General features: G+C 36.8%; 1 protein-coding gene across 2 annotated transcripts; it reads right to left on the bottom strand.

Moving 5' to 3' along the window:
* Positions 1-39: 39 nt before the first annotated feature.
* On the bottom strand, positions 40-11800 carry LOC112575564. 2 transcript variants are annotated; one of them, XM_025257508.1, is made up of 13 exons: positions 11690-11800; positions 9968-10107; positions 9481-9615; positions 8689-8889; positions 7331-7465; positions 6697-6897; positions 6429-6543; positions 6178-6250; positions 3798-4493; positions 3338-3540; positions 2408-2878; positions 1573-1856; positions 40-1337 (listed from the first exon to the last, which is right to left on the bottom strand). In XM_025257508.1, exons 2-13 carry the CDS (start codon positions 10092-10094, stop codon positions 949-951), a joined length of 3030 nt encoding a protein of 1009 aa, XP_025113293.1. In that variant the 5' UTR covers positions 10095-10107; positions 11690-11800; the 3' UTR covers positions 40-948. The 2 variants fall into 2 exon arrangements, with proteins under 2 accessions (XP_025113293.1, XP_025113292.1); XM_025257507.1 differs by having other exon boundaries at positions 42-1337; positions 1513-1856.
* Positions 11801-14284: the final 2484 nt, after the last annotated feature.

Below are 14284 nucleotides of genomic sequence, written 5' to 3'. Positions count from 1 at the left end.
ATATATTAAATAAATAAAAGACCACAGTTTTCTTTGTGGCCTTGTGTTGATAAGGTTCACAATAGAAGATATAATTACTTAGTGATATCTTTCCGAGTTGATAATAATGTCATAGCGATGCATGTAAAGATCTACGATTAAGGATATTTATTATTTAACATATCTGTTCAAAACCTGAACTTGTTAGAACCTGTCTCAATCTTGTCGTTCCTCTCCCTGTCACTAGCTGTTCACATGGTCTTAATACTAATTGTTTAGTTAAAAGTTAACCAAGCAGACAAGTTACAACAAACTTTTTTGTTATGTTAATCAATTTCTGTTATTTCTACCGATTACCACTTCTCTGTCTGACACCTAAAAATATTTAACTAGTTCTTCTTTCACACAATCCTTATCTAGTGCTTTTATACTTCTTTCTTGGTTTAGGGAATTTCATTGATATTTTCATCCTCTAGGTCTTTTCGAATTTTCCTCAGTTTTACGACAAAGACAAACATTGGTCTTAAGAAACCGGGCCCGATGGTGAGAATGTAACATCTGCTACTTACGGTAACGAAAAGTTTGAAGGCAATAATATTACATTAATCACATATCAGTCGCTCTCAGTTTTGATTACACAGCTCACGAGCCCCCACCTCTGTTCTACACTGATGAAAGGTCTTATCGACGCTCGCTTTAAGTAGTGAAGATTTATTTACAGATAAAACAGACAAGTACATGCAAAAATTGATCTTCTAGAGTGTGTCCCAGAACTATCAGTATCAATAGTATACCCAATATTACCCAAGCGATTAGAACACCGCTCCATACGGGCGTGAGTATACAATATAAAATCACATGTTTATTTATATTGTAAGCAAGCAAAGCACAGTGATCCTCACTTGTCGACATAAACAGGAAACACACACACACACACACAAACACAAACTCTTATATACTACAAGAAAGTCAAGGATTCCCTCCAATGACAATCAACTGTGATGTACAGGTGCTGATCACCAGCTGTTTTTTGCTAACATTTCCAGGACTTCGGTGATGTTCCACGTACACCACGACTTTCTTTCTCACCGGGTACCATCGTAGTTGGTCCACGTACATGGCGCGGACAGAATCAGGTTTTCCTGTAAACTCATACTTACCGTTCACATACTGTAAAGTGCTCACTGCAATACCACACTCATTCAGTCCTGTCAAAAACTGTTTCATTTTGTCGTTTTCAAACAAAACCAAAACATCTTTCTTCTGAAGGATCGACGCTGTCTTCAAAGTCGTTGACTTGTGACCAGGTGTTGTCTGTGTGTTTGTAGCGCTGACGTCATGTGCAGGTGAGACGGTAACTGAAAAGAAAACAGAAAGAAATGTTATCGTGAAGTCCTTCATCTTCCGTGTGGACTGTCAGTGGTGCATGTAATCTGCTGAATAAATGTCGATACTTTCTGTGTTCGGATTACTTTGTCTCTTATTTGTGATATGAGTTAGTAAGGTTACTGCAGACACACAAATATTTCTTACTCTTTCTTGTAAAAAGGTGTTTGCTCAGAAAGTCAGCCACTTCCTTTGAACAATTCTTACACTCATGAACTGTCCATTTCCCAGTCTGAACGTGGTTAAAATATTTCACTGGCGGTCCGTCTGTTGGAGGTAAACAGGTAAGTTTGCTTTCACTACCAGGTGTTACTTGACTGTTTGCTACATTGGAGACTTCTCTGACCACTGCAGGGGGACAGGTGAGGGCCTGAAGGAAGTTCTCTACTCTCCATCCTTCTGGTACATTCTTGTTTTTGCTGATTGTGGCCCAGAAATAAACATCAGGATATCGGTCTATCACAGTCTCACAGAACGATATGAAATGGCTTCTGTCGCAGAAGAAAAACAATGCAGAAATAAAACCTTATTCAAAATAAAGTTACCTTGGATACTTTAAAGTGTTACTACTAAATGCGTAAAGACGGAACGAAATGGCATTAATAATATCTTTTATGTTTATTTTAATTTTTTCTGGTAAAATAAGAAAATTTAATTTTTAACATTTGCTAACGCATAGATAAACGTAACCCTTCCAAATGAAAGCATTAAAGATAATGATGGTGTCATTGCTAACGATATTTTAGTGAAATAATTGTCAATAATCCTTTATCAGCTTTATATAGTCTGTCAATTTTCTCCTTTTCCACTCGGTTTTTCTATTTTGAAGTTTTTTTTTCTTTCAGTTTGTTTCTAGACTAAATCAATGTGTAACTTTTCGTCATGCATTTTAGTCAGGATTCTTGCATGTTACTGGTGTTTGAAAGTGCCGTATCTTGAATTGGAGAATAACCAACTTTTTTTTCTGAATTTTCGATGTGTCTTTTTTACTTAAACCATCGTTTAGAAATAACTGTTTTGATTTAAACAATTGTTTACTTACCCGTTGACAACAGTGTCTTGGACTATTACACAAGGACTGCTGCTCTCCTTCAGGCTTAGTGTTTTCAGCGTTTTTTCAACTTCGTTCTTGTCGCTCAGATCGCACTGCACCACATTAAGGTGACCTCGGGAAGGGTCACCAGCCTCATCCGGGTCGCCACTTGTTTTTAACGTGTTCCACAACAAAGACATCCCAGAGTCACGGGGTTCTGGAGAATCTGAGAGAATATACACCTGGTGACCTCGTGACAGCCACTTCTCGGCAGCAAGGGTCAACATTCGTGTTTTTTCGTGACCAGGTGGACCGACCAGAAACAATCGTTTTTCGTTGAGCATGTCTACCATGTCTGGATGCAGTGTACATCGCTCGTACAGGTCTCCTGTCAGTGAAACAGCTTCTGACAGAGTCTTGGGCAGCAGGTAAGGTTGGTCTTGTATGTCTAGAGTAGACTGTGTCGCCGGGCCACAGAACCTACAGCAGTTTGTTGGTTTGTTGAGCAACGAAAATCATGTTTTGGTATATTTAGGATTTATAAACTGTGGTAGCTAAATAAAACTTTTCTGATACTATCAATACAAAAACAATCTTTAATATTAACAAGTATGGTTTGTATGGCATTGCATAGTATATAATATTGATTGACGGTATAAATTATCTTGTTTTGATTACCATCTCTTATACAGCACATTTGTACAACATATAATTCACTAAAGATGTATCATACGGTCCTCTGTTAGCTTTGTTTTCATTGATACCAAATCTAAATTCTTAAGTAAGCAGACATACTCTTAAAGCTTATTTTAAATTTTCTACAACCTTATTCATTTAATATGGTGGAAAATGAGATCTTGATCTGAACAACACTTAATTCTACTTCTTATATATGGTGAGATGCAAATAATGCTAATACGAAGGGCAACAATGTATTACCTGGCTATCAGTGTGAGATACAGATCATCGTTCATGACAATTTCATCAACCCTGGCACACGTCCACTTCAGGCGGTCACGTAGCGTGTTGACCACAGCAGATGTAACGACCCAAGGTGTAGACGGGTCTGACAAGTCCTCAAGACGCAGACACTGGGTAGTGGGGTCTTCTATGGCTGTCACACCTAAACACCCGCGTAAAGTCTGTTCCATAGAAAACGGTATGCAATATAAAATTACACATAATCTGTTTTATTATTTTTAGACCTAAACGTTAACAGACATTTATTTCATTTCACTTTATTACATTCAAGCTAATAAGACTAACGTAAATTTGCAACACAATACAAAAAGTATGTTTTCAATTTAACGATTATGGTTTTTCAAGCCGTCAGACACTTTGCTCCGTATGTTTTCTGTAAAATAAGGTCCTTTCTAGAGAGAAACACCCAACAACCCACCTCAAGCAGGTCAGTATGTTTCTCGACAGCACGGCTCAGGGAGGCGCGGGAAAGGTTGGGTAGTATCAGTGTGTGACGAACTGTAGGACAGTGTCGCTGGTCTGACATGACATGTCTTATCACACGATTTGCCTTCTGTAGCTGCTGTACAGCCTCAGTCACTGCTGTGACAATACATCCTCCCTCGTCTTGCTGACCATCGTCACTGTCCTCCATCTTGTCACTGACCGCCTTCACCACCCCCACCAACACCCCGTGTTCTCTGTGCACGATGACAAAGTCCACACAGGCCACGTCGTCATCCTTGTGTCTGACACCTGACGGCACAGGTAGACGATGTTGTTGATAGTCAGTACCGGGGTTGTTCAGGTAGTCGCTGTAGTTGAACTGTGTCAGTACAAACATCTTATCTTGTCCTTGATCGGCCATGAGATGGAGACAGCGCAGGACATGTTGCATGGCCATGTCATGTCTCACAACGCTCATTTCCTGTGCATTTTTAATGTCAGGAATTACAGGGATGTAAACAACTTCCCCAAACATAGAATGAGTTTTGTATCGAGTTTTGTTAAAGTAGAGAGGTGGTACGAAATGACAAGAATCCATTAAGTTTGGGTACGTTTCTTTAACATTATCAATCAGACACTGCATAAACTCCTCGGTCATCCTCTTAATGTCTTCATCATCAGGAGTTTTCTAAAACAGAATAACATAAAAGCTGTTTTGCATGAACATGTTTATCTTACAAAGAACGACTACACATTTAAATGAGACACAGATAAGTATTAAAAACTAAACAAAATATTGTAATATTAAAAAGGACAATGCACATGTAAATATAAAGATAAGTAATTAAACAAGAATGAAAAGGTCATATTTACACATTTTGCATTGATGAAAGGTTATATATACAGTGGAACCTCGGTTAACGAACTTAATTCGTTCTGGAAAGCAGTTCGTTATCCGAAATGTTCGTTATCCGAAACAATTTTTTTCCATAAGAAATAAAGGAAATAGATTTAATTGGTTCCCAGCCCCTGTTGACTCGCTAATATTTGAAAGTTACAGGCTATATATATATAGGTATTTGTTTTAATGAGAGCAGTTAGAATGCAATATAAATGGAAATAAATAAACATAAAAACATTAACGAAAGCATTTCAACATCAGAAAACTTGCCGTTTTGACGGAGTGGTTGGAAGCAGGTGTGGGGAGGAAGGGGTGGAATTACTGATTCCCCCTCCATGAGCACACGTGACATTGTAAAATCGGGGGTGACTTCCCTTTTTTGTAGCTTTGAGGTTAAAGGAAAAAACTTGTCCAGTGTCTGTTCTTTCTGCCTTTTTTGTAAAACTCTCCGGTAATACATCCGACAGACGCATGCCACCTTCATACTTTGAAATCATTTCCTTTTTCAATTCATTTGTTGGCCGCTTCCTTGTCATTACCTCACTACTATTAATTGCTCTTAATCTTCTTTGGAGCCATGATTGAGGATTATCTTATTAAAATAAAGCACAAAAATCACTAAATAAGAAGGATGCTCACAGCTAAGGAGCGACCGATCATAACTGTGTCTCGAGCGCGAATGATGACATGCTGGTCGGTCACGTGTGGTTCACGTGGCTGTTTGTTATCCGAAATTTTGTTCGCTATCCGAGACAAACTTTTAACGAAATTTTTGTTCGTTAACCGAAATATTCGCTATCCGAGGCGTTCGCTAACCGAGGTTCCACTGTATATATATGTATATATTATTAGTGCATGAGTCATTTTTTTTATGGTGGGGGGATTAGTGTTAGACAGGTTCAAACTTAGAACGTGCAGGAATTGCTTTATTAGAACCAAAAGGTCACTAAACTCGGCATTGACGAAAGGTTAATTAAAGATATAAGTTCTAAAAACAATGCTATCTTTTTTCTAGGATTGGATATTTTTAATTCAGAATGTGCATAAAATGCTTTACTTGTGACTAACATAAGAAAACAAAATAAGAACATTAATGTGTAAATATTCTAGTGTTTTTACATTTAAACTGACATGTTGTCTATCAAGCTGCATGTTTTACTGCAAATAAACAATTATCAATACCAACAAGTGTGAAACAACTTTCTTTTATAGTGACATGTGCCATTTATAAACACTTAAATTGTGTACATGTATTAAAAATTTTGGATTTTTGTTTTTAAAAACTAATTACAAGTAGTTCTAACTGTGAAAAACAAAAAGGTAAGTAAACGGAAGAAAATACAAATCTACACACCTCTATATAGACACAAACTTACTGACTTTCTCTTTCCTGCACTGTCTTTATATTTTTTAACATTTCTAAATACTCTAAATACTAGAAGCATCTAGTTGACACCACTCTATCTCTTACCTTCAGGAGATTTTGTTCAACATCTGTTTTTTTATTTGGCTGGATGATACAATGACCAAAGAACAGAATCTTTCTGAAAATTAAATATTCCTTTTAAAACATTTACAATAATTTCACGGGAGATCTTTCACGTATTTTGATATAGCACTTGAATTAATAAAACTGTATACTTCTTGAAAGTAACTATCATTTTAACCAGTAATTTCTAGTCGGTTTCATTTGTTCACACCTGGATTGTGGTAACTTCTTACTTTTTAAAGATCAGTAGTAGGATGATCCCAGCCGCCAGTAATAAACTCGAAATCAGCGACCCCAGTACGATTGCCAAAGTGTTGTCCATTTTGTCCACCTTTGTCATACGGTTTTCTGGCAATAAAAAGTTGTATTGCATATACTGCATAAATTACAGATGACTACTGATAGCCGCACTTTCCCCGTTTTAAACCCGTATCATTATGTACTTCACTTTGGCTATTGTATTAATTTAGAGATAGAACACACAAAAAATTATTTCATTACCATTCTCGTCGACATAAAGATGACAAGTTTCCTGTGAACCAGAAAGAGACCCTTCATGCCAGCAGGAGTAATTGCCCCATTTATCCTGCGCTTCATCTTGTATCCTGAGAGTAGTGTAGTAGGATACATCATCACTGTTCAGGTAACCGTGTTCCATCTTACACCTCGGCCTTGCCTCTTCCCATGTGCAATTCGCTACAACTATTTTATAAAGTATGAAAACATTCACAGTTCAGACAGACTACTAAGGGCTGGTAACTGTGCTTGGTGTGGACTTAAATAAGTAAATAGTTGTACTCGCCGTATTTTATTACCAACACTATCACATGATTTAATTTTAGAGATGATACCACCATTTAGTCATATGATTTTTTTAAATGTATGTACCCCTGCAACCCTTGCTCTTTATTGATTTATCTTTGGGTGCATATCAATGAGAAAATTCTACCCTTATCACTCCTTTTCCCTCTCCTTGATTATTATGATTTCTTTGTGATTATTTTTACTGAACAGCAATAATGCAATGTATTGCGTACATTTTTTTCTACAGCAGAACACATTCAATAAGTGAATAAGAATACGGTAGAAGCTAAGAATAACATAGACAAGGCAGAATATTCAATACAATTCTTACTTTGTTTGTCTTGTCCGCTGTGTTTATATACCGCAAATTGCTTTTTGGTTTTTGCAATGTCCTCGTTGAAGAAGCAGGTCACGTTTGCTGCAGAACCATTTCGGCTCTGAATGATGCTGCAGGTGTCACTGCTTCCTTTAACAGATCATATTAAGAACATGAAACTTCTATAAAATCCTTGTGGGGCGAGATAAGTCGCCTCAAATCATGACTATATGATGGGTACTGAGGTAAGGCATATTTTCGGCATTGAAAAAAGAACCAGTTCTAAGAGCAATTTCGTATACACAGGTTTTGCCATACTGTTTCGTCGATAAAAGTCGAAGAAGCAAAACCTTTATCTGTGTGATTATTAAGACCAACAAGATGTAATTATATATTATTTTATTTTGCACCATACGATCTTGAATCATCATAGTTTTCGGAAAATTAGGACGAAGTTAACATTAAATGTCAAGATATAAGACGGGGTGCTTACTATCACTACAATACAGTATCAATGCAACAGCTGTAATGTGATAATCTGAACAGAGAAAATGTCATTTTTGCTACATCTAAAATATATTGTGTTGTTACACAACAGCTGAGTTTACTACAACTGAGATGAATTAGTATTACTAATTAAAATATTAAAAAAAGATTTTTCCCTAAAAGGTCACTTCTTGGATACAATGGCTTATCACCTGTATGTTTTATTAGTTTTGTTGTTCCCTTACTGCCATAAAACAAGTAAACACATTATTATGGCCGAACTGCCTGACCCAAATGTTGGTCTCTGTTTTTTTGTCTGCAGTATTTTTGATCCCTTTACGAAGCATCTTGCATTTCTTTAATCACACTGTGTCTTAGATATCTCTTGTTATGATCACTTTATCTTCGTTCGTGAAATCATACAGAACCAATACAACCCCATGCAGCAAAGCAGTGGTCAGAGAATGAGAGGGGATTTTAAAGGTCAATGTAATATATATATATGTTTTGCACCTACAGTTTTTGAAACAAAAGATTCAAACATTAAACTCCATGCTTCTTGTAGGATCCTTTTCCGTACCAGCCAGAAAGCAAAATACCTATATACCTTCAGGCAATCGGTTATTACAATGTAAGAAAACCATCTTGTCAAGTATAGTAAAACCCTTCAATATGTCTTTAATAGTTGACATTAATTTTACCAAAAAATGCTGTGAAAGGATCGAAATAGCATGAAAAAGAAATAAAGGAAAATGAAAAATGATTTGTCTCAAAATTGCGATAATTAAATAAATACACTTAGCCAGTCAGTGCCATGATGCAAACCAATCAGATTTATGAGAAGGGAAAATTGATGTTATCTACGCTTTAAGGAATTATGAAATCACCAATATCAAACTTGATCTCGCAAGTTTCCAAAAGGCTTCTTCCGTAGCCGGCCACCTGACACGCGTATGTCCCGGTGAGCTTTGTTGTTACTTGTCTAATGGTAATTGTCAGGTTGGTGCTCACTGTCTTGCTGTACTGGAAGTCAGGCTGAGCATAGCAGTCCAGTTTATTGTTTAACCACCAGCAGTCTATGATGGCATCTGACGACAAACGAAACGTTTATATACCAAACATTTATAATTTTCTATTGTTTCTATTGTCTACACAAGTGTGAGCCTTAAAAGTATCAAAACGTTTTACAATGAAAACCAACTCCGCATTTCCACATTTTCATAATAGAAATTTTGCTTTGACCTTTTTTTGGCTTAATTCTACTGAATTCTAGGGGAGAAGCCCTAGCTTGAGAGTTAGTCCACTGTTTTAAGCAGCTGAATTTAGTACTGGTGACCAAACATATCTTGCTTTGATTGTTCAAATGTTTCCACAATTATACAGAACTCGGGTACCATATGAAGGGAAGATAAACGTGGTAGAACATAAACTCTGTCCTGTAAGTATCATGATGTAGACCTTGTAAACCAATGCATTCATAATTCGACATCCATTATGTTACTACACCGGGGCTATAATAAGTTGAATGTGTTCGACACAGTATTGCCGGAAGAAGGCTTATGCATTTGTAGAAACAATAGGTTTGCGTTTGCGACATCAGATCATTTATATTTCAATTATTATATACAGAGGTACGTATAATGACTTTCAATTAGCTCAGCTTTGCTTTAGTTTCTCACCTGGACTGACATTGTTGGCATAGTGGTAGACAGTGAAGTCTTTCTTTGTCACACTGAGGTCCTCGGGAAAGTGACAGACAAGAACTGCTTCTTGAAGAGGTTTCACCGATGGTGCGGTGCAGGTAATCTTGCCATCTGCATGACAGAAATCCGCAATTACTAAAATCAGTGGTTCATGCCATTTACTACTAGTTGTGGGCTTGTGGAGTGCTTATGTAGGCACATCGTATATGATGGCCAGGATAGTGTGCATGATATATCATACTTTGTTTCCATCAAGCTTTCAGTGATGGGTGTCAATGGTGAGACTAGAGTATTGACCATATTTGTTTGTAACAATGATTTTTGACGACTTTTAATACAATTGGCCAAAAGTATAACTTCATTAAATATTTTTATTTTTTCAATCATTAACACATTTGACTGACACTTTAAAAAAATTGAGCAAGGAGTATATTGTTTGCAAAGAAAAAACATACAAACAAACCTTGAGTTGAAGCACCAGTAATACAAAGGCACGACAAGACCATGGCTAGTAGTGGTGGGAATAAAACTGGCCAACGAGAGTTAAGGACATTGTGTTGGAAAAACATCAAACCGCCTGAAGTTATCATTCCAAACAATTATCTGGAGACAAAAAAGAGAAAATATAGACATTAACCTGTAGTATGGAATTGCACGGTTACTCAGTCTTCCAGATAGCCCCTTTGATACTGCCTCCGTTTGAATCACTCACTTTCTCGGGATCCACCAATTCCTTTCTCTCACTTTGTGAGAAGTCTTAGAGTTCTTTTTGACATATTATTTCCATTTTAGAATCGTGTCAACTTAGATTGCAAATCCATCTTTCTCAAACTGGACAAGGTAGACCACATGAGACATCTCTCTCTAGACTCCGCGAAACACCTTTTGTCGGCTTTTGTGATAGATCTTTCAGGGTGCCTGCTCAAGCTCGCACAGCTCAGAACAGTGCTACCCCATTGTATTCCTTAGGTGGAAGGTCAACTATGCCACACCAATCTCCACTTGCTGCTAGTTCGGGTTGGCATCCAAATCAGGATCCTCATACTTTTCTATCGTAATGTTATAGCCTTGCGCCTATCTGTCTAAGCCTGTGTTGCCATGACAGCCTGACAGGACAGTTTACTCAACCCACGGTGGCTTTCTGTCCATTCCACGTATCAGACTGGACATGTTTGGCCGTCGCTCTTTCTCCTTCTCCAGCCCCGGCAAAGCGGAGTAGGTACATGCCTTCTGATCTTGACTTAAACATTTCTCTTTCAGAAATACCTACTATAACTAGTCCATTCTTTAGTGTTTTCTTCCACGCACTCCTGTCTTGTAGTGTTGTAGTTCTTGTAGTGCACACCGATGCACGTGCGTGTGTGTTGTGTATTTTTCTGTTTTTTTGTTTAAGTTTTACATGTTCTCACACACTATTCTTGAACAATCTCATTTAACATTAATTTGCTCTGTATTTATGTATCCATGGTGTATGTGCGTACAAGAGATTCACGTTAAATATTTGTACTGTCTTGTATCAAAGAGAGAGAAAGATAGGATACTGGATGATAACGGTTGTCCTTTTGTACCGTCCTAGTTTAATGAAGGTTTTGCTGAGCAATCTAAGTTGCTATTTCTCAGAAACGACCTTGTTGCTCAACCAGACGATAAATAATCTAGGACAGAGGAAAAACACTAGAAATGTTTCAGCGCACCTTCTGACCTTAGTTTTGTAACTACAACAAAAGAGACTTTTATTAAAAATGATCTCTATAAACACGATACAACTATGTTCAGAAACTGTTGATAAAAAATGTCAAACTTCCATGTTGTAAGCACAAGACTAAGCAAGAACAGACCCAACTGGTGAACCTTTTCACCCTGTCTCACCTGTCTAATTTCTCCAATAGTACATGTTAAATATAGCGCACCATATAAATGTTTGTAACGGGAATGAATAAAGTAATGAAAAGAAAGAAAACGAGAAATTATTTATATTAACAAAAGTAAATGAATAGACGGGTAGCCACATGGTTACTGTAGACTTGTTAACTTCTTTCAAAAAAGGATATTACAGAATCGAGTTACACAAGCTAGAAATAAACACAATGTGTTTCTTCTTTCTCTCTCTCTTCTCTCTCTCTCTCTCTCTCTCTCTCTCATACACACACGTGAGTAAAATATAGATAACAAATACCATTCTAACCTGTGCAGCTTTGGTAGAAAATATAGAAAATCCCAACGAGTTTTTCTGGACTGATAGACACAGCGACTACACAGCTTCTCAGTCATTGAATGTATAACTGTTATATCTGAGACACGTCTGAACGTGTTGTGTTTTCTAATCTACAACCTTTATCCCTCTAGATATGTATATATCGCCCCTCTGTCACGCACACAGTAATGTGACCTTCGATAAACAAGTTCTAAAGTTTTCGCTTATTCTGTCCTGACTATATATCGGGACATGTTTACAAAAAAAAAGTAAACAAAAAGAACAAACAAACAACAAACAAACAAGAAACAAACAAGAAACAAAAAAAAAACCAAACAAAAAACAACAAACAAACAAATAAGAAAAGCACAAATTTATACTCCGCTGTTCTGATCTCCTACAACATATGACAACTTTTATTAAAAGATTATAAACATTTCAGGTATTGTCTTTTTTATCTCTATTGTTGATCGAAATAAAACACGTCTGATATATGTAAATGTGGTAGAATATTCTTTACATATCTCTTCGAAGGGAAATAAACAATTTTTTAAAGAAGTTTAAAAACTGATATTAATTGCCTGAAACTCACAATGTATTTCATATGTTTACTAATTAGGGCATAGAAGTAAACTTACTTTACATGATCAGCTGAGAATTACAGTTCGGGAAGAGCATTACTTTTTCTGCATTTGTGATGACATTACTTATTTATTCACTCGTGGTGCTCTTTTCCCTTCTGTATATCTCCGTGTGACTAATATGCATAGCCAGTGCAGTGTCTCAGGCGTGACCAACAACATTCTCCCGGGTTGTTTTGATAATTAACACTTCAAGTCCCTCCAAGAAGTTATTGTCTTTGTTGTCTGGTTCAGCTAAAGGCAGGCCTTTATTGAACTGAAATAAAATCATAAAGTCTTTTAGAGCTTGATTATGTGTTGTCCAGTTTGCTTTTGTTTTACCTTCTTTTCAGTCGTGTCTTCCCTCCGATTGTTTTATAATTTATTTGTTCGAGGGTTATTTTCTCCAGTTGACTTCCTTAATTTTTAAGTCTTTTCCGCTATTACATAGATAAATATTACACTAGAAAAATAAAGGAACTTGTTCTGTATTAATAAATGTAAGACAAAGTTATCAAACCTATCGACTGGACGTCCAAGGAAATTTTTAGAGCGAAATAGCAAAGACGACGAAAATGACGATCGTCGTGCAAGTGATTGTACCTGAGGATAATTTAAAAAATTACATAGCTAACAGTCGATTTATAAAGTTTTTAAAAATTCTGGAGTAGCCTTTCTTGTCAAGGGTATGAGAACACGGTTTTATGTATTTGACGCACGTTTACCTGTTTTAGTGAGAAGTACTTTGGTAACAGCTGCCACAGCAGGTCACACTCTAGAAATTAAAGTAATAAGGTACTTGACCGTAACAACATAAAAACAAAATGATAAACGAGAATGCTGGTAGTCCACTGGAGTCGGTGCACGAAGATTTCCATAATACAAAAACTGATTCTAGTGCGAATAAGGCAAAAAGGGAGTTGGTTGTTCCAGAACTCCCAGAGATGGATGTAAAGACAGAGACAAACAGTTACTCTGAGAAAGACGCCAGTAACAAGAGAAGACTACAAAGAGGATAACTCTCGGTAACATAGATAACAAATGTCATAAGGCACAATCCCTTTGCGGCAAGAACGCATGATGACAGTCACATTTATCAGGATCAAGTGTCGGTAATTTTTCAGAAATTCTCTGTTGAGTGTCGGATAATATGCCACGATTAGTACTTGTGATACGAGAGGAAATTAAAAAAAACACAGACAGAGATACCTTCGCATCAGAGTTTTTAAAAAAAATTAATAATCTAACCTAAAGATAATCTAAGAAACTACAAGTACAAACGTGTTCAAGTTAGTACATTTACACCAGGTAATCGTTTTTGTCAGATTTACTTGCTGTAACCTAATTTATATCTTTCTACATATTTTACATGGGTTATATTTCTCACCAAATTACTGTTGTCTTGCTACACTCACCTCAGGACACACGAATGAAGTTTATTCTTACTATTCACCCGCTCCACGTGGTATGGAGGTCCAACTCAGCAAACACACGAGGGACCTCCATACCACTGGACACCTTATGGAATCGCAACTACTGTTTTTTACTATAAATATGTTCCTGTCTTACCAGAAGTCATAACAGATTCATAACACTAACCCACCTCTTACATAAACAAACAACAACCTAATCTGATCAAGAAACTTTTGATTGTTCGATCATGTAGTTTTAATTGACAGCTAAAGGTGAATTTTCAGTTTATCTAGTCTTTTTCTATAACTTGTTATGATAATGTAGGACAGTTCACAGTGAACAGTCAAGTGTGTATTTTTTCAAAAATATACGATTTCTCAAAAATGAGATAGCTGAGCTACTTATCGCTTCTTGCTGGGCCCTAAAAAATAAATTTATCTCTCCATTGTCCTTGCAGATAAAGTCGAGTAAATAATTGGACACTGCCTGCTCCTGTGCAATGCACTGTGGGAGATACTATTGTTTTGTATAGCGGTGAAGATGTGGCCCTCTC

This window comes from Pomacea canaliculata, linkage group LG11, assembly GCF_003073045.1.
Source record: "Pomacea canaliculata isolate SZHN2017 linkage group LG11, ASM307304v1, whole genome shotgun sequence".
In the NCBI taxonomy this organism is placed as follows: Eukaryota; Metazoa; Mollusca; class Gastropoda; order Architaenioglossa; family Ampullariidae; genus Pomacea; species Pomacea canaliculata.
Note: the sequence above shows the minus strand (reverse complement) of the source record. Positions and strands in the feature narration are given on the sequence as shown.

Excerpts from the sequence above, each read along its gene's own strand:
- LOC112575564 (XM_025257507.1), bottom strand. The coding sequence starts at position 10,094 with ATGATAACTTCAGGCGGTTTGATGTTTTTCCAACACAATGTCCTTAAC. Across the intron at positions 9,616-9,967 it reads TACTGGTGCTTCAACTCAAG|ATGGCAAGATTACCTGCACC; the intron begins GTTTGTTTGTAT and ends TCTGTCATGCAG. Across the intron at positions 6,251-6,428 it reads CTACTACTGATCTTTAAAAA|AAAGATTCTGTTCTTTGGTC; the intron begins GTAAGAAGTTAC and ends TTTAATTTTCAG.